The 23,542-nt window shown below is 52.1% G+C and overlaps 1 protein-coding gene across 1 annotated transcript in view; it reads right to left on the bottom strand.

The window, feature by feature from the left end:
• The window catches only part of HSPG2 (heparan sulfate proteoglycan 2), an 85,572-nt gene that overhangs the window by 49,178 nt on the left and 12,852 nt on the right, over positions 1 to 23,542 (bottom strand). The window contains exons 6-35 of the mRNA XM_049775565.1: positions 20,021 to 20,130; positions 19,890 to 19,948; positions 19,469 to 19,629; positions 17,429 to 17,557; positions 16,983 to 17,237; positions 16,786 to 16,905; positions 14,680 to 14,811; positions 14,412 to 14,556; positions 14,156 to 14,307; positions 13,915 to 14,061; positions 10,626 to 10,789; positions 10,023 to 10,202; positions 9,726 to 9,922; positions 9,470 to 9,617; positions 8,717 to 8,844; positions 8,361 to 8,447; positions 8,222 to 8,280; positions 7,996 to 8,063; positions 7,056 to 7,196; positions 6,759 to 6,935; positions 6,454 to 6,633; positions 6,233 to 6,351; positions 4,806 to 4,917; positions 4,599 to 4,712; positions 4,389 to 4,516; positions 4,005 to 4,091; positions 3,324 to 3,373; positions 2,895 to 2,992; positions 2,471 to 2,611; positions 1,987 to 2,178 (exon numbers count right to left, since the gene is read on the bottom strand). Coding sequence (XP_049631522.1) covers positions 1,987 to 2,178; positions 2,471 to 2,611; positions 2,895 to 2,992; positions 3,324 to 3,373; positions 4,005 to 4,091; positions 4,389 to 4,516; positions 4,599 to 4,712; positions 4,806 to 4,917; positions 6,233 to 6,351; positions 6,454 to 6,633; positions 6,759 to 6,935; positions 7,056 to 7,196; positions 7,996 to 8,063; positions 8,222 to 8,280; positions 8,361 to 8,447; positions 8,717 to 8,844; positions 9,470 to 9,617; positions 9,726 to 9,922; positions 10,023 to 10,202; positions 10,626 to 10,789; positions 13,915 to 14,061; positions 14,156 to 14,307; positions 14,412 to 14,556; positions 14,680 to 14,811; positions 16,786 to 16,905; positions 16,983 to 17,237; positions 17,429 to 17,557; positions 19,469 to 19,629; positions 19,890 to 19,948; positions 20,021 to 20,130 — 3,980 coding nt within the window. The remainder of the gene's footprint in view (positions 1 to 1,986; positions 2,179 to 2,470; positions 2,612 to 2,894; positions 2,993 to 3,323; positions 3,374 to 4,004; positions 4,092 to 4,388; positions 4,517 to 4,598; positions 4,713 to 4,805; positions 4,918 to 6,232; positions 6,352 to 6,453; positions 6,634 to 6,758; positions 6,936 to 7,055; positions 7,197 to 7,995; positions 8,064 to 8,221; positions 8,281 to 8,360; positions 8,448 to 8,716; positions 8,845 to 9,469; positions 9,618 to 9,725; positions 9,923 to 10,022; positions 10,203 to 10,625; positions 10,790 to 13,914; positions 14,062 to 14,155; positions 14,308 to 14,411; positions 14,557 to 14,679; positions 14,812 to 16,785; positions 16,906 to 16,982; positions 17,238 to 17,428; positions 17,558 to 19,468; positions 19,630 to 19,889; positions 19,949 to 20,020; positions 20,131 to 23,542) is intronic.

Raw genomic sequence — 23,542 nt, 5'->3', positions numbered from 1 at the left:
GGAGGTAAGGCGTTTGCCTTTCATGCAGGAGGTCATCGGTTCAAATCCCGGCGTCCCATATGGTCCCCCGTGCCTGCCAGGAGCAATTTCTGAGCCTGGAGCCAGGAATAACCCCTGAGCACTGCCGGGTGTGACCCAAAAACCACAAAAAAAAAAAAAAAAAGACAGTGAGACAAGGCTGTGCCTGGACAGCTGCCCACGCCCAGGCTCTGCTCCTATATCTGCTACCTCTTGGAATTCAGGAACTGGTGAGGCCATCCTAAGATGAACCTCCTACCTTGGAGCATGACCAGAAGAAAAACCTGGCTTAAGTGGGCATAGGCACACGAGGTGGAAAGGATGGTCTCTATGTGTGCCCAACATACCAACCCATCATTCCTGGCTCAGGAATATTTCTGACTGTGTGTCAGGCTGGGGCCTGGGTGGGATAGAAGAATTACCCTGAAGGTCAGAAGTCAGGGCCCCATTCAAAGCTCCTGTTTGAACAACACCCTTTGGTTTCCTCCCTGGGGCCCAGATAGATCTTGTTCAGCCAGTTACCTGGGAGAGTCGCTGGGTCTGGCCCCTGCCCTCTGGAGGCCCCGAGGTCCTCCCAGCTGTCATAGCTTTCCGCAACTGCTCCTCTGAGAGGGATGTGCGGTTCTAGGGAAGGTGGGTGGCACAGGCCAGCTCAGACTTCCCAGGACTCCACTGTGGGCTCTGGGAAAGGTCCTTTCCCCAGGATAGGTTATACACACTGGGTAGTAAAGGTATGCCCCTATCCAGGAACAACTTAGCTGGAGGGACTCCTGTACATGCAGATTATAGACTTTATAATCTGGGGCCAGGTTAGTCATGAGGGTTCGCACCTATTCCATTTCCCTGACCTCTAGTCACCATTTTACCCACAGAAGGCTGCCACCAGGGCCAAACCTTACGAGCAGGGAAAATACATGCCAACCTGAACCTAATCCTGGTGCTGCAGTTCCCCAGTATTGAGATCAACAATATACAACAACATGCATGTGGCACCTCTCCGTGCAGAACTGAGGGTGTCCAGGGATACAAAATGCCACACCACGCACACTCAGGCCCCTGACCTACCTGATGAGCTCGGCGCAGTCGTGCAAAATATGCCTCCCTCTACAGTTCAGGGGAGGGGTCAGAGAGAAAGTCTGAGACAGGAGCACAGTACAATAGGAAGGGAGAAACCCAGAAGCACGAGAAGGCAACCAGCCCCAGAAAGAGGGAGTATAGCCTCAGAAGCCTCATTGCTATATGACCTTGGCCTCCTGGAGACCATCCAGATTAGTGCTGAGATCCATTTCCCTGGGGCCACAGTTTTGGCCTGGACTGAAGAATGAGCTGGGGCAAGAGGCATGAGTGTCCCCTAATACCTATCCCCCACAACACCAGAATACCATCACCCTTACCCTGTAACTAGTTGAGTAGCAAAGACACTCTTCTCTGACTAGTGATGTATGAAGAAGCTGGGTTGGGCTATTTCTCTGACTAGGGTTTGAACCTCACCAGCATCACTTTTTGATGGTGGCAATTTGGGCAAGTCACTCCCAACTTCCCCTCAACCATTTCCTCACTTTAAGGATGGACAGGTCTGTGTGGTGATTAGTGACATGAAAAGGTGTGGGTGTCTAGTCATTAGGGCCATTACTAGAATGCTCAGGCCCAACACCAAGCTAATTCTGCATAAGCAAAGGAAATGAGATGATTGTTGTGCCCAGCGCCTCATCTGTGTAGGAGCAGGTATGCTAGGAAGGACCTCAGAGCTTCCCAGCCACCCAGGAGCTGAGGTTGATCTGTGGGAAGCCAGCTAATCTGTAGCAAAGCTGGGTTTACAACAAGATTTTTACACCTGACCTCTTCATCGCAATGTGGTGTGTGTTAAGCTGGGCTGCTCTGAGTTCAACTCATGATCCCAGAGCTTAGCAAGGCTCTTGCTCAAGGTAGGCACTGGGTGGATGTCCAGTCCCTTGCTGCATGTCACACCTTGTCTCCTTGGTATGTCTCCGGCAGCTGCCAGTAGAAGGACTCATGGCCAAGCTGGGCAAAGTTGTTGAAAGAGAGCTGGGCCCCCTCGGGTGTAGGCTGAACGCTGAAGCCCTCGGTCACGCGGCTGCTCCGCTGTGGGTTCACTAGAGAAAAGCCTTGGAAGTCTCCAGGAGCAAAGTGGGTAGAGATCTGGCAATAGAAGGACACAGAAGCACATGAGGTTATCCTGGCCCAGGGATAGTAGGGTAGGTGACTGGGGTAGGAAGTTGGTGCTTAGATAAGGACAAAAAGAAATAATAGGGAATAGGAGAATGGGCGCACCGTGAAGATAAGCAGTCATGAGACTGAAGGGAGAGTCCTGGAAAAGAGTGAGGGTCCCTGGGAAATAATGAGACATGGGGATGGGCATCTCTAGGTGACTGGGGGGCCGGATTGGGTTCCATGTGCTCTGGGAGAAAGGGGACAGAGAGTGAAGCCTTACCAGGTGGCGGCTGTAGGAGGAGCTGGTGCACTGCTGGGTGACTCCCATGCAGAAGCAGGGTAGGCAACCCTCTGAGTTGCTGGCACTCAAGTGGAAATGGTGGGGCCGACAGTGATTGCAGTTGAGGCCCTCCACCTGGGCCTGGATGGATGGATGAAGAGGTAGGCACAGGAAGCTGGGAAGATCTCTTGCTCCCAAAGCAACTTCTATGACTCTTCTCCCCAGCTATGCCCAGTAGCCCTGGAGAGAATGCCTCTCCCTATGGAGGCCCCAGTTCTATCTAGTGCTGCCTGATTTCCTGCCAGGCCCCCAGACAGCAGAGCATATATAGGCCCCTGAGGAAGGGAAATGGGTGCAGGGACAGGGCAAGTCCCAAGGTCCAGGAAGTTAACATGGTGGGGTTCAGGCTGGGCTGGAGACTCACCTTGCACTGGCACTGGCCAGCAGGGTCACAGTGGCTACTGGTACTGCCCCGGGGGTCGCAGCTACACTCGATGGGCTGTGGCAACTGCCCAGAATCTCCTAAGGTAGAAGAAAGCTAAAGCTGGAAAATCCATTCCCCCCACCCAGCACCCACTCCCAGCACACTCTGGGAGTCTGAGACCTATACAGAGTTGGGGGAATCACTTCTCATCACCCAGTATGGGCAGGCAGGCCCTGCCCCCTCCATGTTTATGGTGGCTCTTTGGGGCAGATAGGACATTATTATTCCCACTGCACAGATGAACATGCCAATATGATGTGTAGAAGGGTCAAGTCACTTGCCCAGGTGGGAAGACAATGGGTCTGTCCTAGTTGTACCCCTAGGGAAAAATAGAGAGCCTGCCGCCCCAGGGCTCCCACCACTACTCACTCCTGCATGGCTGGCCCTGGCTGGGGTTGCCGTAGTATCCGGGTGCACATCTATGGTAGAGAGGAAGAGAGACAGAGAGCGCTGGGGTGAGCAAGAGTCCTAGGATGCTACTGTGTCAAGGGCGTGGCTGGGAGCTGTGGTCTGGCTGCCATGACAGGAGGGAGGCTGAAGGGGCTGTGATCCAGATTCCTGCATTTTAAAGATGAGGAAATAGGGGAGAAGAGCACCCCAAAGCTAAAGAGCCGGACAGAGTACATCTAACCTAGTATGATCAGCAAGAGGGAGGTGTTTGGATATCTGGAACAATAGTACAGCAGACAGGGTAGTTGCCTTGCATGTAGCCAACCTGGGTTCCATCCTTAACACCCCAAGTGGTTAAGCTCAGTCAGGAGTGATCCCTAAATACATAGTCAGGAGTAAGCCCTAAGAAAGGCCCCACCAAATAAAAAAAGTGAGGTATTTATGTCTGACTGCACAGAAGTGCTGAGGACTGGAAGATAGCAGGTGGATCCCTGTGGATCTCAGAGGCCATGCTCAGAGCTGACTGTCCAAGAAGGGGCACTACTCACTTCCTGGGGGCCATGGAAGATGTGAGTGGAGGGAACCATCCAGTCCCTCCTGGTCAGAAGGCAAGGCCCAGCCAGACACAACTCCAGGGGCCCCACCCTGCGCTCCCCTTACCTCTCACAGTGACGTCCACTATGGCCAGGGGAGCAGGCATCACAGGTGGCATAGCCATCGGTATCCAAGAAGCAAGTATGCGTGGCCCTAGGGGGTGGGGGCAGGTTTCTGGTTAGCAGGAGGAAAATTCTTCCTTTGGGACCAGGACAGGAGGAAGGGACACAGGGAACAGAATACCAGCTCTGTGTTAGGACCCAGGTCACCCCAGGCCTGGGGCTCACACAGGGTCTAGCAGGGGTCTCTTGCCACTGTCAAGGAAGTAGACTCTAGGACAGAAGTGGATTTTATTTAAAGTGGCCCAAGGGAGTGGTGAGCCCAGGGCTGACTCTGACAGGAAGGGCAGTGGGTATTCCTGGAAGGGGAGCTCAGTGGGATAAGACATACTGGCCAGTGGCAGGGGTTCCATAACACGGACATGGCTGGCAGTCCTGTGGCGTCCCCCGCTGGGCGTCCCCGTAGTACCCAGGTTGACACTGTTCACACCGAGGGCCCTCTGTGTGGTGTTGGCAGCCCTGCAGAGGCAGAGCAGGATAGAGGCAAGGTTCAGCAAGGCCACAGCCAGGCATGTGGGACTGAAAGGAGGGGGCCATTCACCTGGCAGGCACCAGTCTCAGGCTCACAGGTGTCGGCGTGACCATGGCAACCACAGCGTTCGCAGGTGCCCAGGTAGAGGCCGCTAGGCATGCGCGTGTATCCTGTGTCACAGTCCTGTGAGTGGAAGGACAGCAGTGCCAGGGGCAGCCCGAGAGGGGAGGTAGGAAGAGAGTCAGGATGTCATGGAGGAAGAGGCGTAATGTGTACCTGGCAGGAGGGGCCACGGTACCCAGATGGACAGTCACACTGTTCCACCTCCAGCGCGGGGTCCTGGCCCGTGTCCTCTGGAACGGCCACATCCATGCTGATGCCAGAGATCCTGGGCATGACAAGATGCACTGTAACAAGTCTGTGCTGGGGCCCTAGAAGGCACTGACTGGCTTTCTTGAAAAATAGTCCTGCTGTGCTACTTCCAAGGGATCCCTGACCCCTTCCTACCTAGCATCCAGCCTCAGCAGCGAGGATGGAGGGAATGTCTTCAACCCATTTCTTTCTTTTTTTTTTTTTTTTTTTGGTTTTTGGGCCACACCCGTTTGATGCTCAGGGGTTACTCCTGGCTATGTGCTCAGAAATCGCACCTGGCTTGGGGGGACCATATGGGACGCCGGGGGATCGAACCGCGGTCCTTTCTTGGCTAGCGCTTGCAAGGCAGACACCTTACCTCCAGCGCCACCTACCCGGCCCCATTTCTTTCTTTCTTTTCCTTTTTCAAAGTAAACTAGTTTCATTGAAAGAAATTTGCTTAGAGAAATATGTTGCATGAAAGAGAGAGAGAGAGAGAGAGAGAGAGAGAGAGAGAGAGAGGGAGGGAGGGAGGGAGGGAGGGAAGGAGGGAGGGTGGGAGGGAGGGAAGGAGGGAGAGGGAGAGGGAGAGGGAAGGAGAGAGATGTATTTAAGAGAGAACACAGGCAAGGGCTGTAGTGATGGTACAATGGGTAGGGAATTTATTTGCCTGGCATGTGGCTGACCTGGTTCAATCTCCAGCACCCCATATGGTTCCCTAAGCCTACTAGGAGTAATTTCTAGGTGTGGCCCCAAAATAAAAATGAAACAAGAGAGCCAGACAGACACAGACAGGCAGACAGACAAACAGGCAGACAGGCAGATAGAGAACATGGACTTCTCTAGGGGGGAAAAGTCTAGAATAAATTTGGTGAGGAAGTTAAATAGTTTCTCCAAAAGTCATGACAATTTGGGGAATTCTTTGCATGCATAAAAGTTAATCTGAGTGTAGTATCTGAGGGGAAAAGCTTTAGGCTTCAACTCACATCTTTCTCCCCAGAATGTGCCTTCCTCTTTGGAGAAGTGGCCCTAGCCTGCTCTTTGTGGTGCCCAGTGACAGTCTAGGCCAGGGCACCATGCCCACCCAGGCTAGTCTTCACTGGAAAGCTTGACTGCACCTAACTGGCTTCCCCTCCCCCACCTTCCCCTTCTCATATCTCTTGTGAGCCACATGCACACCCATCCCCATCTCAGGCTTCACTTGCAGAGGCCTGAGCTAAACTATGCCCTGTAAGCAAGGAGGCTTTAGTTTTTAAGAGATGGAGCAGGAAAACAGGACCCGAAGGTCCACACAGCCTGTCCACAGTAGAGAAGCCCCTTCTCAGCCTCCTTCATCTGCTGTGGCCCAGCACCTGGTCTCAGCTGGCTTCTGGGTAAAGGAAGCCTGGATCAGGAGGCTGTCGATGCCTGCCAGTGCCATCAGCAGGTGCTCCCTTGTGGCTGGCTGTCCATCAGGCCGCTGCCATGCTTGCTGCAAGAAAAGAACCCAGAGTGCCGTCACCCGACACAGCAGGGGCGGTGACCTCCACCCTGCTCTCCACAGAGAATTCTTGGCACCTGGCATGCTGCTTACCTCCCGGAAGGGCACGGCGAAAGTGCTGGGCTGGCCAGGAATGGGCTCCTTGGAAGTGCGGTGCTCCAGGACTATGCCATTGCCCTGCAGGACCACCAGCGGCTGTTTGGGCAGGGTTGCAGAGCCACGCTGGGGGCGCTGCGTCACCGTGAAGCGCAGCTCCCCTCCATAGGAGGTCACCTGGAACAGAGCAGGAGCAGTACTCAGCAAACAGCCAGCCTCCCACTGTCCCAGACCCCACACCTCTGCTCCACACCTCTGCCTGCATCACTCCTGTTATTCCCAAATCCTTGCTCTCTACCTACCTTGTCTCCCCGGAAACGTGAAGGGAGACTCCAGAAGTAGGATTCGGGCCAGAGGGCATGGAAGGAGGAGAAGACTAACTCTCCCTGCACAGGGGATGAGATACCCTCGCTGGTGCTGTGAGTGCCGGCGGTGTTGGTCAGGCTGAACTCAGTGGGCTGCTCCGAGGCCCCAAGCACCTAAAAGCAGGAGATAAAGCCAGAATGGGAGTCGGGTGGTCAGGGCCTGGAAATGGCATCTATCGTTGGTCAGGACCCAGGAGATCCCTCCTTTTGTCTGTGCTCCCAAGACATAGGTACCTGGGCACGGCTCCAGGAGGAACTGGTGCACTGGCGGCTAACACCCATGCAGAAGCACTTGAGGCAGCCATCCGGGTTGTGAGTGCTCAGGTGGAAGGAGCCGGCGGCACACTCATTGCACAGGCGTCCCACAACGTTGTTCTGCAGGCACAGAGCTGGAAGCTGCAGGATGGCCCACAGGAGGGGCTCCCTGGAGCTTTAGGTTTCAGCCACCCAACTTCTACACAGGGAGCTTAGGTCAGAGGGGCATTGTACAAAGAGCGCCTGCACCAGAGAGTGCCACCACAGGGATGAATAGTTAGATCATTGGGAGCTTGTGCAATCAAATTTTATCCCCTTTTTCCTTTGATTGCTAAGAAGCTCACCCATCAGTTAGATTTGAAACACAAGGATTGGAGAGATAGCACAGCATTTGTTTTGCATGTAGCCCACCCAGATTTAATCTCTAGCATGCCATATGGTCCCCTGAGCCTACCAGGATTAATTCCTGAGAAGAGTCAGGAGTAAGCCCTGAGCATTGACAGGTACGGCCCCAAGACCAAAAAACAAACAACAAGCAAAGATTCAAAACATGGTAGCTTAATCAAAATTCCTGCTACTTCATGAACCCTGTCAGCAGAGCAAGTGCCTTTCCTGCTGTAAGAGCTCCTCTGCCCCAACTATCTCCCTCTAGGAGCCAATGATATCTCTTTCCTGAGTCTCCACCTTCATGTCTGCAGATAGGTAATAATAACACCTCTGTCATATGTCTTTGTAAGGCTTATAGGATGATGACAGTGACAGTGCAGTGTAACCACGATGCTCTCTGGGTTGTGGACACACGTAGAATGACTGGCAAGGACTTGAAGATTTGAGCCAGTCTACCTAACTGCCCACCTGTGCTCTATCAAAGTCAGAAGTCACAAGGAGAAGGAGGAACACCAGCCTTCGTCACACATACCTTACAGCGGCAGGCCTGCCCAGGTGTCCCTGTGCTGCCTCGCTCGTCACAGCGAACAATCTCCTGGTCTGCAGGCACAAAGAGTGTATTGGTGGGACTGGTAGTAATGGCAGAGACATGGTCTTGGAAGACCATGTGGCTCCCCAAGGCCCCTGAGATTTGGGCTGGGCTCCAGGGATGGGGCTGGTGGGGTGGGTGCAAATGCCAAGGCAACACGGATACTCACTGCTGGGCTTGCACTTGCCATCTGGTTGGATAGGGTTGCCCTCATAGCCAGGGGCACAGCTGGGAGAAGAAAGGCCTGTCAGTGTCATTCATGCCCCAACTCCCAGCTTGTCTGCCCAGTCCCTTCGGCCCTTCCTCACCTTTCACAGCGGCGGCCTGTGTAGCCGGGAGCACATGCATCACAGGTGGCTTGGCCATCTGTGTCCAGGAAGCAGGTGTCTGAGAACCTGTGAAGGTCAAGTGGACAGGATCTGGTATGGGGCTACAATACAGAGTCAGGCCAGGCCTCACCAATATGGCTGCTGCCCCTGTGAACTCAGAGCAGCCTTATAGCAGCTTTAGCAAGACAGATGGGTCCATTATATAGAAAGGGAAACTGAGGCCCAGACGGGCAGAGAAGGGTTTGAGAATTAGGAGTTTGAGCCCAGGGCTCTCATTTCCCTGCCCAGAGCATGCCTCGAGCACGCTGCATGGCCCGTGGCCAGCTGGGTCTGACCTGCGGGAGGCATCGATGTAGGGGCAAGGGCAGGGCCGGCAGGCAGTGGCTGTGGCCTTAGTGGCGTCCCCGAAGAAGCCAGCCTTGCATTTGTTGCACTGTGGTCCCTCGGTGTTGTGCTGGCAGTTCTGGGAAAAGGAGCAGGGGATGGCTTAGGTTTTGCAGGGCAGAAACTAATGTGATGCTGGGCTGAGAGGGGCCTTTGAAGCTGGAATCACTCCCTAATTTTGTAGACAGAAAAACATCCAGTTCAATCTATTGGGGGGACAAAAGGGGAAAACTTGTCCTGTGGCAGTTTGACTCACAGTTGGCTCCAGATTCCTGCTTTACTCGGACTTAAACCTACACCCTTTACAATCTGCACTCACTCTGGAACTTGCAAGCTCTTCAGGGGCTATTAAGTTTGCACTACTTGAGCCTTTTCTCCTATTAACTCCCAAATCCCAACCTACTCCACAATTTTAAGGACTGACTATAATTTCTAGACTCCTTCTCCTCGGAGCTTCCCTGGTAGAGGCCACACCTTACACTCTCCTCTTCAAGATAGAAAATGGTAAGACATTTACCTCCTTTACCTTAGCTTGATGTCTCTATTAATGTATTCTTTAACATGAGACCCAGTCTGAATTTCAAGCACTCCCTCTGGAAGTTTGCAGTGAACATGCAAACATAATGAAGCCTCTACCTGGGACTCCCATGCTGTTCCTGTCCTTAGACAAGTTTCAGTATCCTAGTACTGGTGGCAGTACTCACCAGGCAGTGGCCATACACAGGGTCACAGGAACTAGCATGCCCATGGCAGTTACAGCCAGAGCAGGTACCCAGATAGGGCCCTCCAGGCACCCGGGTGAAGTGGGCATCACAGCTCTCACAAGATAGGCCTGAATAGCCAATGGGGCATCTGTGGAGATAGGGACAGGAGAAAAGCTGCAGGAACCACGTGGCCTTGGAAAAGGTTCCCCTCAACCCCAAGCAGTTCTTTGGTCCCTAAGCCTGCCAGACCAGTCACCTGCATTCCTCCACGCTGTGGGCACGGCCATGGCTGGTGGCATAGGTGACGGTGGTGTCCATGGCAATGTCACTCAGTCCCACACTGGCCATCTTAGCATTGTACACAGTCTGGATGAGCACTGCCTCCAGGCGCTGCAGTACCTGCATCATCTCTGCCCGCTGCACTGGCCGGTTGGACTCATGTACCCAGTGCTCCTGGGCATGGACACAGGCAAGTGAGATAGAATACCATGTCAGGGCCCACAGAGTTTGCATCTGCTTCCCTCCCAGTCCCGTGCATGCAGGTACCACCCACCTCAGAGAACTGGACCTGGCGCTGGTTCAGAGTGCCGGGCTGAGTGGGTGTGTGGCCACGGGAGAGAAGGCGATGGCCAGCACCCACGAGTACCACATCTGGCCGCTGCACTGGTTCCAGGGCACCACGTGCCAACTCATAGCGCACCTTATAGTGCAGGAAGCCACCATAGGAGTCCACCTGGACCAGAGAGGAGACTTTGCCAGACCGTGGCCAGTGTGATGGCCACCATGTCCTACCTTGACCCTTTTCCCTTGCTCTGTGACCCTGGCACTCCTTATATGTCAAGAACTGTGCAGGGTACAGGGTGGGACTTGGCTCTGCCATTGTAGTTCTTAGTGTATGTTGTATGTTGGTAGTATGCTGAAGTGGCACAGAAGCAGCCAAGGGAAAGCACTGAGCCAAGCACAGTGGTTGGAGGATGGCCCTGGGGCCCTTTCCAGAGGTGTGGTCTGCCTTTCTCCTTAGAGAGTGGAGGGCAGATGACCTGCCATGGGGGCTGATGTGCGAGCATGAGCACACTTTCCCTCATCACTGAATCTGCCCTGCTATCCAACTGGCAGTCTATGGGTGTATAAAGGTGGCAACAAAGTGGTCTCTTACCTTATTGCCCAGGAATTGCTCAGGTAGAGCCCAGAAGGAGTCATGGACCAGGAATCGGCGGGATAGGTCGACCAGCTGGAACTCCTGCCTGACAGGGTCAATCTGCAGCTGGGTGGAGGAGAGCGGGGGCGTGCCGGACTGCATGGGCATCGTCACATTCACGCCTGAGAAGGGTGGGGTGGAGAAAAAGGGATGAGGGCTGTGGCATGTGCCTGCCCAATATCCCTGCCCAGAAACAATCAACAGACAGATTGGAAGTTCTTAAAGACAGTGTTCTTGGAAAGAAATGGAGTCCTTCTCCCTTGATCAAAAATAGTCATGTTGGGCCTGGAGAGATAGCACAATGGCATTTGCCTTGCAAGCAGCCAATCCAGGACCAAAGGTGGTTGGTTCGAATCCCGGTGTCCCATATGGTCCCCCGTGCCTGCCAGGAGCTATTTCTGAGCAGACAGCCAGGAGTAACCCCTGAACATCGCCGGGTGTGGCCCAAGAAAAAAAAAAAGACAAACAAACAAAAAAAAATAGTCATGTTATGGGGCTGGAGCAATAGCAGAGCAGGTAGGGCATTTTGCCTTGTATGTGGCCGGCCTATGATTGATTCCTGGCATCCCATACGGTTCCCTGAGCCTGTCAGGAGCGATTTCTGAGCACAGAGCCAGGAATAACCCCTAAGCACTGCTGGCTGTGATCCAAAAAACAAAATCAGGAAAAAATTAAACAAAACAGCCTTGTTTAACTTTCTCCCAAAGCTCTGGAGTGGCACATCCTGAAGGATGCACAGATGTGTGAGACAGTGGAACCACAGGTCTGAGAAAGGTCTCAAAACAGGCTATCTTGGCTGGCTCATAGGCCCTCAAATAGTCAGGACTGGAACATCACAGGGGAAGCAAAGAGCTGATGAGCAGCACCCTCCAGAGCTTGAATGAAGGCCTTAGTTTCCCTATCATGGCAATAGAGTGACCCTGGCTTGTTTCTTAAGGTTGCTAAGAAGAAGAAATGTGTACTTTAATATCAAATGCTTAAAACAGGACGTGGTACAAAGGAAGTATTCCCAAACTGGCTATCTTGTCCCTCTGTTGCTCTGTATGTCTCCACTCTGACATCTTGAGCCCTCATAGGCAGCATGGATCAGCTTTATTCTGAATTAATTTTTGGTTGTTGTGGCTCAGAAAACTTTTACTAGTGCTTTGATATAGTCCAGCCCTCTCTTACACACACACACACACACACACACACACACACACACACAATTCTGAATTTACAGTGGATAGGGAACTTGCCTGTATGCAGCCAACCAAGATTCAATCCCAGACATCCCATGTGGTCTCCTGAACAAGACTTATTCCTAAGCATAGAACCAGGAATTGCTGGGTATGACCCAAACATCAAAAGAAAACAAAAGTGTGTGTGTGTGTGTGTGTGTGTGTGTGTGTGTGTGTGTGTGTATGCGAGAAAGACACACACACAGACACAGAGAGAGATCCTCTTGACTGTCAAAGGCAGCAACAATGTAAGAATTTTCCAAGATGACAGCAATATTCTGTGTCTGCACTCTCTGGTACAGCAGACCCTAGCCATGTGTGGCTATCAAGCACATGAGACATGATTATAGGACTGAGGGACAGGAGGGATTAATTTAAATGTAATTGACCACACGTAGCTCATATCTAGGTCAGTGGACAGTTCGAAAAAACAGGTAGCTCATTCCTTCCATAGACACTCTCCCAGATCTGGGCAGTTTTAACTTAGGGGCAGTTCACCAGCCCCTCATCTGCAGAATGAATTTGTAGAGTCCTTGAAACCAGGTTCTTCCCAGGGAAGGTCCCTTCATTCAGCCCACCTCCAACCTCCATTGCTTGCCTCAGTCTTGCCTATGTTGACCTTCCAAATTCCAATCAGATAGGGCTGGGTCCAGATCTGCCTCTCAACCAAGGGTCTCAAACTCAATTTACCTGGGGGCCGCAGGAGGCAAAGTCGGGGTGAAGCAAGGCCGCATAAGGGATTTCGCTTACTGAATATTCGCAATAAAAAAAATCACATTAGTAAGAAAAAATCACAAAAAAAAGCGCATTAAACATTTGCATACCCCGAACGGAACTGCTCGGGGTATGCAGATGTTTAATGTGGTTTTTTTCTTACTAATGCGATTTTTGTTGCGATTATTCGGTAAGCGAATAATCACAAATACTACGATATTTGAAGGCCAGCCGCGGGCAACAAAATGTTGTACGGAGGGCCGCGAGTTTGAGACCCCTGCTCTAAACTGTCTATGACCCAGGGAAGTGACACCATGTCTCAAAGTCTTTAGTCCTTATCAGAAAATGATAAAAACAAACAGCCCGACTTTGAAGAGTGTTGTGTGCAATGACCGGGTCAGTCTCAGTGCTGAAAAGATTATCAAACATCCACAGCCATTACTATTCTCCACGTAGAGGACACTTGGAGAAGTCGTGCAGTTGACACAAGTCCCTTGGAGGTTTCTCTCCCAGTGAGGACAGAATAGGAAACAAGGGCTGCAATGCTGACTGTGGGAAGAGAGCTGCCTGCACTCTCCAGCGATGAAGGTAATGGGGTGCGGGGCAGCTGGTTATCAGGGGATGAGTGACAAAGGGGAATTGGGATCCAGTTCTGTTGGATGTCTGGATCCCAAGTTATTTTGCTCCTCTCTCCAAGTCAAGAAAGAATGGACTCCAATGACCCAAATTCATGTTAGGGCAAAAAAGGCCCAGTGAAGCCAAGCAACATGCTCTCAGTCACGCAGATAGTGGCTGGTGCAGCTGGAGACCATCCTGGGTTGCAGATACGTCAGAGCTTAGCTTTGAGGCTCTCATGCCCACTAGCTTCCAGGATGCTAGTGACAACTTTAGGAAATACTTCATGGGCACATATCATGGACCAAGTACCATTCTCAGCAACTTGTACATTTGAGGCCATGAACCCACACAACAGCCGGCAGGGAGCTGTGGTTATTCCATTTTGTAGCAAGGAAACTAAGATCCAGATAGTAACTTGTTCAGGGGTATAAAGGCAATGAGGGAGATAGTAGGATTCGGACCAGGAATCTGTCTCCAAGACTCAGGCTCTGGGTATCAGGCATCAGTGGTAGATTGGCTTCTCTAATAAAAGCTTGTTTTCCCTTGAAATGCTTTTCTTTCCAGGTTCAGCAAGTCTTCAGCAACTCTGTGTCCACTGCAGACCCTATCACCCAGCATGCACTGCCTTCCCAACAAACACTATCCTGGGAGTCCAGAGCTTGCCCACTGTTCACTGCTTGCTGCCCATCACTCACCCTTGAAGTCATCAGGCTGATCAAAGCGCAGCCGGATCTGTTCTCGGAAGCGGCGGCTGCTCTGGCACAGGTTGGTGACACCGAAGCAAAAGCAGGGCAGGCAGGAGGCACTGTCCTCCAGGTAGAAATGCCCATCGGGGCAGGGCCCTGCAAAACAGCATGGAGGGATCTGCAGCTGGCCTCCCAAAAGGCAGGCCCAGCCCTACCCCTACCCAGGGTTGACCCCCACCACCAGCCACACCTCTCTGAGGAATGAGCTCCAGCACCCCATCAGGAATGCCAAACACCATGCCGCGAGCATTCATGGCCTCACAGGTGTAGGCTCCCTGGTCAGACTCCTTCACGTCCCGGATGGTCAGAGTGCCACGGCCTCCCTCACTGGTCACCGTCACCCTTACATGCCCCAAGACAAAGGTGGGATCGGTCAGAATAGGGAGTCCCCACCTTGGCCCAGCCTTCCCTCTTCCCCAGCCCACTCAGGACCCAGAGAATCGCACCTGGGGTGTAAGGGGATGTGACCCCAGTTGAGTCGCCAGTTGATGATGGGGGTGGGGACACCAATGGCCACACAGGTGAAGGTCACTGTCTGGCCCCGGGAAACCTGAATGGACTCCTGTGGAGGGGTCACCACCTGCGGTGGCACTGGGGAGATGAGAGCAGGAGTGAGGCAGTGAAGGGCCCAGGGAGGAAAGCTGAGCTCCACTCAGAGGGGAGACTGAGAACAGAGGGGTGCCCAAAACCTTCTGGCCCCTGCTCCCCACTCACTGCAGCCAATCTCATCACTGCGGTCCGGACAGTCACTTTCCTCATCACAGTGGAAGCTGGCTGGGATGCACGTGCTGGTAGACACGCAGCGGAACTGTGTGGGCCCACACACATCCTCCGGGCGCTTGGCAGCTGCGGGCATGGCAGGGGGTGTGGGCAGTGGCTTCTCTGCCCACCTCATCTACTATCCCTTTGAGAATCCCTCATCTCACTGCACCACACACTGCTATTGGTCCCTTAACTCTGTCCCCAATATTAGTCTCCAGACAACACTGCACCAGTTCAGCCACCACTCTGTGCCTATAACTCACCCCACCCTTTTACTCCCAGAGTCCCACCATAGACCCAAGAGTCCCACCACATTCTTCTTGAAAAGACCTGGCCAGGAGCTTGCCACAACTAGATCTCAAGTATCTGCAGTTCTTCGGCTGGCCTTGGCAGAACCCCTGAACTAAGACAGCTGCACACCCCACCCTTTTACTCCCAGAGTCCCACCATAGACCCAAGAGTCCCACCACATTCTTTCTTGAAAAGACCTGGCCAGGGGCTTGCCACAACTAGATCTCAAGTATTTGCAGCTCTTTGGCTGGCCTAGAAAGAACCCCTGAACTAAGGCAACTGCTCAGGGATGGCCAGGGGCCAGGGTTGGCCTGGCATCAGGCCTGGGCCCCAGCCAGGCATCTCTAGTAGATGTTGGTGGTTCTTCTTCCTTGGAGACATGAGTCACAGAAATATTCATAGAGGCCATAGAGATAGTACAGTGGGTAGGCCATTTGCCTTGCAAGCACTCTTAGCAGTGATACCAGGGATAGAACCCTGGTTGGCCTTGTGCAAGGCAAACACGCTACCCCATCGTAATATTACCGTGGTCCTGAAAGGGGCTTTTCAGCTAAAGTCCCCAGTGCCAGATCAGAGAGGTGCTTGCCTGCAGGGGTCCCACCCTGATTCAACCCCCTAACATCACATCATCTCCTGAATATCACCACAAGCCCATCTTGAACAATACTGGGTGGGAATCCTCCCAAGCACAAAAATCAAACAAAAAAGTGAAGCACTCAATCTCTCTCCCTGGGGTCCTGCTGTGAAGGAGGCTGACACCAAGGAATGTATTGGCAAAATCCGCTAGTCTGTGCCATGATGCTCCCTCTCACAGGGGAACAGCAAGGAGCAGATGCTTTCAGTGGACAGTAGGGAAGTCCATGGATGCTCCAACTTGTGGCCCATGCCACTAAGAAATGGTCTGAAGATGACACACTTTGTCTCAGACAAACTAGCCTGAGGTGTCACCTTGGAGACCAGAGCACATAGGATTCCATGTGGGGTGACCTCATAGTCTTTAGCCTCACCCAACTTCTCAAATGGTGAAGGCCAGTTGAAGGCAAGATGGGCAATTCTTTACAAAGAACCTTAAATACATCCTTTACAAAGACCAGAAATACATCCTTGTAGAATGGCCAATCTAAAGAATGACCAAAGGGGGGCCGGAGAGATAGCATGGAGGTAAGGCATTTGCCTTGCATGCAGAAGGTCGGTGGTTCGAATCCCAGCATCCCACATGGTCCCCCAAGCCTGCCAGGAGCAATTTCTGAGCATAGAGCCAGGAGTAACCCCTGAGTGCTGCGGGTGTGATCCAAACCCCTCCTCCCCCCCCCAAAAAAAAAAGAATGACCAAAGGGCTGAAGAGACTGGGGCAAGGGAGAGGGGATAGGATTTGGAAGGATGGAGGAAGGAGTAATTTAGAATCAGCATTAGCCCAAATTCCTTGTCCTTGAAGTGGCTAAAGGATGGTAACAAGTATTTTGCAGATGGAAGGCCAGGTTCAATGCTTGGCACAGTCTACTCTCTTGAGCATAAAAAAAAAAGATTCATTTTCAAGAACCCCATTATAGCAACCCCTCTTGTCATTCACCACCATATACCAGAGTAAAACCATGAGAGATGAATGGCAAGGAAGAAAAAACAAAGGCGTGAACAAGGCCAGGCCAGAGACCAGGGGAGGGTCCAAGGCACAGAAGGGTGTTTCCACCTGGGCCTACAGCAATCAGCTCAGGAGAGTGGACAAACTTGGCCAAAGAGGACAGACTGGGGTCACTCTGGAATACTCACGGCAATCAGCCTCGTCGGTGTGGTCGTCACAGTCAAAGTCACCATCACAGTGCCACAGCTTGAGGGCACAATGCCCATTGCCACAGGCGAACTCGTTGGGCTCACAGGGTGGAGAGGGGCCTGGGGAATAGACAGGCTCAGTGGGGAGCTTCAGGCCATCACATCTACGCCTAGCCCTGACCACGCCCATCCCTCACCGCAGTCCAGCTCGTCGCTGCCATCTCTGCAATCTTCCTGCCCATCACACACGTAATCCTTGGGGATGCAGTGTCCACTGTGGCAGGCAGCCTCATGGGCCCCACATGGCAGAGGCACAAAAGACCCTGGGAACAGATGCTGCGGAGTGGGGCTGACGGACACCCATGGTGTAGAGGTTGTTTCTGGCTGGGGGGGCAGCAGTGATGTTGCCACAAGAAGGGGTGGTGTGGGGCTGAGCTCTAGGGTTGGCTCCTCTGTGGACAAAGGCACAAGGGGGTGGCACCTCATCCCTGTGCCCCACACCCCCTCCAGACCCTTCTAGATATCCCTGTCTCCTAGTCCCAACCCTGCGAGTACTTCCCTCAGACCTCTTTGCTGGCTCCCTGCCCTTCATAGCCCTGGTGGACCCTGCGGCTCAGAGCTGTGTCCCCTGCCAGCCTCTCACCACAATCAAGCTCGTCAGACATGTCCCTGCAGTCAGGCCTACGGTCACAGCGGTACTCCAGAGCCACACATTCATTGTGGCTGCGGCAGGCAAACTCAGCCTCAGTGCAGACTCTCGGGTACTGGGGCACTGGAAAGAGTCAGAGGGTAGGTGGAGGCTGTAGGGTGATGCACAAATGCTCAGGCATGGCAGGGCTAAGAGAGGGTTTTGGGCTCCTGTGCTAAGTTCCTGGATTCTGGCAGATGCAGCAGAGGCCAGGAGCACACAGCAGGCACAGACAGCACACATGGGGTGGGGAGATGTGGCCAGATTTTAGATCCCACACATGGAGCACAGACCATACATATTACACTTCAACATAACACAAGGGCAGGCACCCATATAGCCCAGCAAGGACCATGAAGAAGGGGAAAAGGGGCGGCTAGTGGATTATGCCAGCCATCACACTTTCATCCTTCCTTCCCTTTATTATGATGGAGGTGATTAGCCAGGATGGGCCTGGCTGGCACACTCACTTGGTGAGCTGCAATGGTGAGCAAGGTAAGTGGGAGTATCTGCACTGGAAAGGAAGCTGTGTCAGTAACCATCCATCCCTACAGGAGCTGAGACCTGGGAGCTACAGGGCTGAGCCAGGCCATTGCCACCATCCTTAGTCAGGAACCTCATGGGAAAGAGTGGGGAGAAGAGGACTGCACCCTCAGCACCACTGAGCTATAAGAGTCAACCATCGTGGGGTATCATTGACTGAGCTATTCTGTGCAGAAGAGTGAAGATATAATTCCACTGCCTCTGATCAGCCAACTCAGCACAGGGCTGAGTCTGCTCTGGGTCCTGCTAATTGGGTAATGGAGATAGGCTGGTGCTTTCTCAGTGGTAACTGGGATGGAGACAGGGTTGAGAGGCAAAGTTTGCAGGAATGGGCTGGGATCTCATTTGGCAGAAAGAAGACAGAATTTATGGAGCCAGAGGAAACAGGTCCCGTGTGAAGCACTGGCGTGGCTGCCAGAGAGGATGAGTGCCTCGCCTGAAATGCTGTGTGAAGCTGCCAGGCTCCAGCCTCTACGAGCCAGTGTCTCATCTCATTCTGTCACTGGTCTTGGCAAGAATGGATTTCATTGCAGCCACCACAAAAATATAAGGAAAAAAAAATGCTGGTATTTTTTTTTTTTTTACTGGCAGTTGATGTGACTTTGGGTAAGCTGTTTTTTTCCATCCCTGATTTCAGTACCCTCATCCCTGAAGCCAAAGAAAGAATATCTACTTCAAAGGGAATTTTGTGAAGGCTGGGGGAGGGCAGGCAGAATCTCAGGGAGAACCTGGTATTTCCAATGCTCCTACCTAATTGTCATTATTAGTAAACATTTTAAAAGTCTGGACCTAAAAGTTGTATTCAAAAAATAAGAAGCTGAACTGACAATACAGTGGGTAAGGTGTTTGCTTTGCATGCAGCTGACCAGGGTTCAATACCAGGCATCCCATATGGTCCCCCAAGCCTGCCAGGAGTAATTTCCCTAGTGCAGGAGTTAATACTGGGCACAGCTGGGTGTGGCCCCAAACTAAACAAACAAAAAAATACCATCATCCCATCAAAATGCATAGAGATCTTTAGAGAGCAAAATGGAGTCTTATGGGGACAGAGTGTGCTCAGTCCAAACCAATATCATGTAATAATTGATGGAGGCAGATGCAGGAGATGATGGTGAGCTCTCTGTCAAGATTGTTATGCAGAGGCCGGAGAGATAGCATGGAGGTAAGGCATTTGCCTTTCATGCAGGAGGTCATCGGTTCGAATCCCGGCGTCCCATATGGTCCCCCGTGCCTGCCAGGAGCAATTTCTGAGCCTGGAGCCAGGAATAACCCCTGACCACTGCCGGGTGTGACCCAAAAACCACACACACACACACACACACACACACACACACACACAAAAAGAGTGTTATGCAAGTTCAAGTTAGAAGACTCTTTGATGGGAACACCAAGGAAATGCACATGTATCTGAGAAGCTATGGGAGGTGTCCAGAGGCCCCGGGATGGGCTCACCTGAGCCCAGGCGTCGGAACTGGAATCCTTGAAGAGAGGTGGTGTAGGAAGCGATGGAACCTCTGGAGACAAGTGTCTGAAGCACCTCCTGGATCTGAGCCCCATCTGAGTTCCCTTCAGAGCCCACATCCAGCTCCAAAAAGATCCAGCCATCCAGTTCCCTAGGGAGGGTTGCAGGGTAGGAAAGCAGGGTGAAGGAGATACCTGGGCTCAGGCCCCTCCTAGAGGCACTGTCCTGTGTTCCTGGTTCTGACCCTGCTCCAGAAAGATTTGCACCCAAAGCAAGACTAATAGGGTTCAAATGGTCCCCTGGTCAATGACTTTCATCAAGAGAGAGTCATACCCAGGGCCTCTCCTGCCTGGCTCCAAGTCCCCCAGCTTCTCTCCATCCCTGCCAGCCCCTCTGCAGTCCCTTTCTCACTTGATGAACACCACGTTGACGACCTGGTCTCCAGGAATCTTCAGGTACTCCGACTCCAGCTAAAGAGGGGAGCAGCAACATCAGCCTCCGCTTGCCTTCACCATCCCCAGCCTGACCTGCCTTCCCCTTACCTGGTCTACTACAGCCTCCGACACCTCTAGGAACTCCTGGGAGGTGGCATCTTCCAGCCGAGGGCTGTAGTGGATGGAGTGTGTGAAATTTACCAAGGCCCGGAAATAAACTGTGGACAGAGAGGGTTGTCACCTGGAGGGATCTAAATTGGGAGACAGGGCCTGGAGACCCTTCACTAATGCTGATGCTGACACCTGTATGTCCACAGCTGTCCCTGGTAGGCCTGCCCAGGGGTCAGTACTGAAGCCCTACCCTTGAGGGGGTTAACAGGATATATGGTCTGGGAAAAGTCAAGGTGATGTGAAAGAAAAGACCCCCAGAAGGGAGGCCTTCTATTGATGGAAGATGTGGCTTCCAGAAGAGGTAGCTATGGCCCAGAGATCAGTATTGCTACATGCTTATCCATTTTTCCCTAGTCAGCTCTTACTCATTCCTTGGGGCTCAGCCAGCTATCACTAAGAAGATTTCCAGGACTGCTCTCCTCCCTTGGAAATATCAGAGACTCCTCCTTTGGACTGCCCTAGCCCAACTTATTCCCCCATCAAAGGACCTTCCACCAAGCACTACACAAATCCTGCCTCCTTACATTAGGACTAGAGAGCAATGTAGTTCAAATCACCAGTTCCAAGGCCTTCGCTCTCTGAGCTCTTGTTTCCCTCTCAATAAAATGGGGACATTAATTATCATACAGAGGGCTGCTAGAGGGACAAATGATCTCATGCTCGCTCTGTGCACCATTGCCCTGTGATGCAGAGCCTGACATGTAGTAAGTGCTAGAGAGCCTCGGGCTGTCGTCATTCCCTTACTGCCAGATCATGAGGGGAGAAACCTTGGATTTCATGTTCGCCTATGTCCTCCATGCTGGCATTATTCTTGGCACACATTAGGTGCCTGCCTGTGAGTGATAGCTAGATATATTCCTGTCAGGTAACTGTAACTGTGAGGGCACTTAAACCGTTGTTTTTTAAATACTTACTAAATAGGTATTTTTAGATGCTGGAGATCAAACCTAAAGTCTCATGCATATAAGACATGTACTCTACTACTGAGCTATCTCCATATCTCAAGATATTTACACACATTAAGTCTCATAATGCGGGTGGGAGAGATGACTCAAAAAGCTAAATGACTCTGCAATTGGGAGCCCCAGGTTTGATCCTGGGCACCTCAGGGCCCCTTGAGCACCATCTGGAGTAGCCAAAATAAATAGCTCATTTATGAGTTGACTTAGAAACTAATAATGTGAATTGATGAGTTGCAAATGAATCATGCCTCTGTGTACACACATATACACACCCTAATTAGTCCTCAATAATCTATTAGAAATCAGGCTTTTATTTATAAAATATTTTTAAAGTTCATAATGTCTACAACTTAAAATTATAAGCACTGATTCTATATGAGTTAAAAGTACTTTTTATTGTTTCACATTTTTTTGGTGTGGGGAAATTTAGGCCACTAAACTCAGGGGCTACTCTTGATTCTGTGCTCAGGGGTCATTCTTGTCACTGCTTGAGGGGACCCATATGAGGTGCTGGGGTCTAACCAGGGTCAGTTGCATGTATAGCAAGTGCCTTAAACCCCTACAGTCTCTCTGGCCCATTAGGTTTGTTTTGGGGGGGTTTGGGGGGTTTTGGGACACACCTGGCAGCGCTCAGTAGTTACTCCTGGCTCTACGCTCAGAAATTGTTCCTGCCATACTCAGGGGACCATATGGGATGCTGGGATTTGAACCACTATCCTTCTGCATGCAAGACAAATGCCCTACCCCCATGCTATCTCTCCGGCCCCTGGTCCATTAGTTTTAAACTATACTGAATGCTTAGAGCAGAGTCTGACAATAGAAAGGTGCCATATAACAGAAGTCATTTTTTTGTGCAAGGTAGTGTAGCTGGTGGTCACAAAGCTTAGTCTCTGAAGCAGGACTTCTATTTAATAGCCATGTGCCCTTCAGCAAGTTAATCATCCTGAGCATCAATGCCCTTACTCATAAAATAGAGATAACAGTCGTGCTCATCCCAAAGGGTTGTTGTGAGGATAACAATAAGAATAAATATAAGGAGTTTAAGATAGTGTTGGGAAGGGGCCAGAGCAGTGGCGCAAGCTTAGGGTGTTTGTCTTGCACACACCGACCTAGGATGTCACATATGGTTCCCCAGCCAGGAGCAATTTCTGAGTGCATAGCCAGGAGTAACCCCTGAACATCACAGAGTATGCCCCCCCCAAAAAAAAACTAAAAAAAAAAAAAAAGTGTTGGCATGAGGCCAGGGCGTGGCTCTGTGGTCAAGCACATGCCTTGCATACAACATGGTCTGGGTGCTATTTCAGACCTCACAAAACAAACAACAGACAAATAAAAGAACTGTAATTAGGGGCTGGAGTGAAAACACAGAAGGTATGGTCTAGCCTTGCATGTGGCTAACCTATCTTTGGTTCCCAGCATCCCCTATGGTTCCCCAAGAACTGCCATGAGTAATGCTTGAGTGTAGAGCCAGAGCCAGGAGCAATCCCTGATCAGTCAGATGTGGCTCACAGACAAAGGAAAAAAAAAAAAGACAGCTGTAATTACTATCTCTGGTCTAGACGACAAACCCAAGAAGTGGATTTGGTTGTATTTATTTCTTCCTATCTGTGAGGGGCATTTGTTGCTCTAAGGCATCTATATTGAGGGCCCTCTATATGACAGCTGTCGCTCTCTGGCCGGGGAGATAAGTGCACTGTGCCCCAGAAACAGCACTTCCTGTGGCTGCAAAGATGGCTTCCTAATGTGGGGAGAAGGAAGCATAGGAACTCAGAGAGAAATAAGCTGAGCCTGGAGAGCTATTCCATTCCGAAACAAGAGGCAAGGCCTCTGCTCTTAGGAGCAGCTCGTGAGAAAAGGCGATACAGGATGAGGATAGGGCAGGAGGGATCTGTGAGAGAGGAAACAGTGTTGTGACTCCAAAGGGAAATGAGCTGCATATGGGAGACAGGCCAGGAGGGACATTGAGGGGTGATTCCTTCCAAGACCCCAACCAAGACCCTCCGCAAGCCTGCTCGGGACTGAGGCCTTAGGATGGCCATCCAGTAAGAGGCATCCTACACCCTGCAAGGGGGCCTGAGAACACAGAGCTGCTGGCTGGGTGGGGCTCTGCGCCTCAGAGCATGGGGGCCATGAGCTCAGCCACAGAGGGCCCTTGTGAGCGGGTACAGAGGCCCATTGAGAGTCCCCCAAACCCGGCCTCTGGTCTCAGCCCTGGGGCCCCGCACAGGCGAGGAGGCCGGACCTCTGCCCAGGAATGTGCCCACTCCAGGGAGGGGGACAAACCTCCACAAAGCCCCTTTTCACCAGGGCCTGGGAAGGGCACCGACCCTCCAGCCTGACCCCACCCTGCCTTCTCGTAACCAAGGGCAGGTTAAGGCAGGCACCGCCCTTCACCCTGAGCTGCCCCTGCAGGAGGCCTGAGGGCGGGCAGAGGGGAGTCAGGTCTTCAGGAAGCAGCCCCCTAACCTCTAAGAGGCAAGCAGGGGAAATGGAAAGG

This window comes from Suncus etruscus, chromosome 6 (assembly GCF_024139225.1).
Source record: "Suncus etruscus isolate mSunEtr1 chromosome 6, mSunEtr1.pri.cur, whole genome shotgun sequence".
NCBI classification, from domain to species: domain Eukaryota; kingdom Metazoa; phylum Chordata; class Mammalia; order Eulipotyphla; family Soricidae; genus Suncus; species Suncus etruscus.
This window is presented reverse-complemented; position numbering and strand designations above follow the sequence as displayed.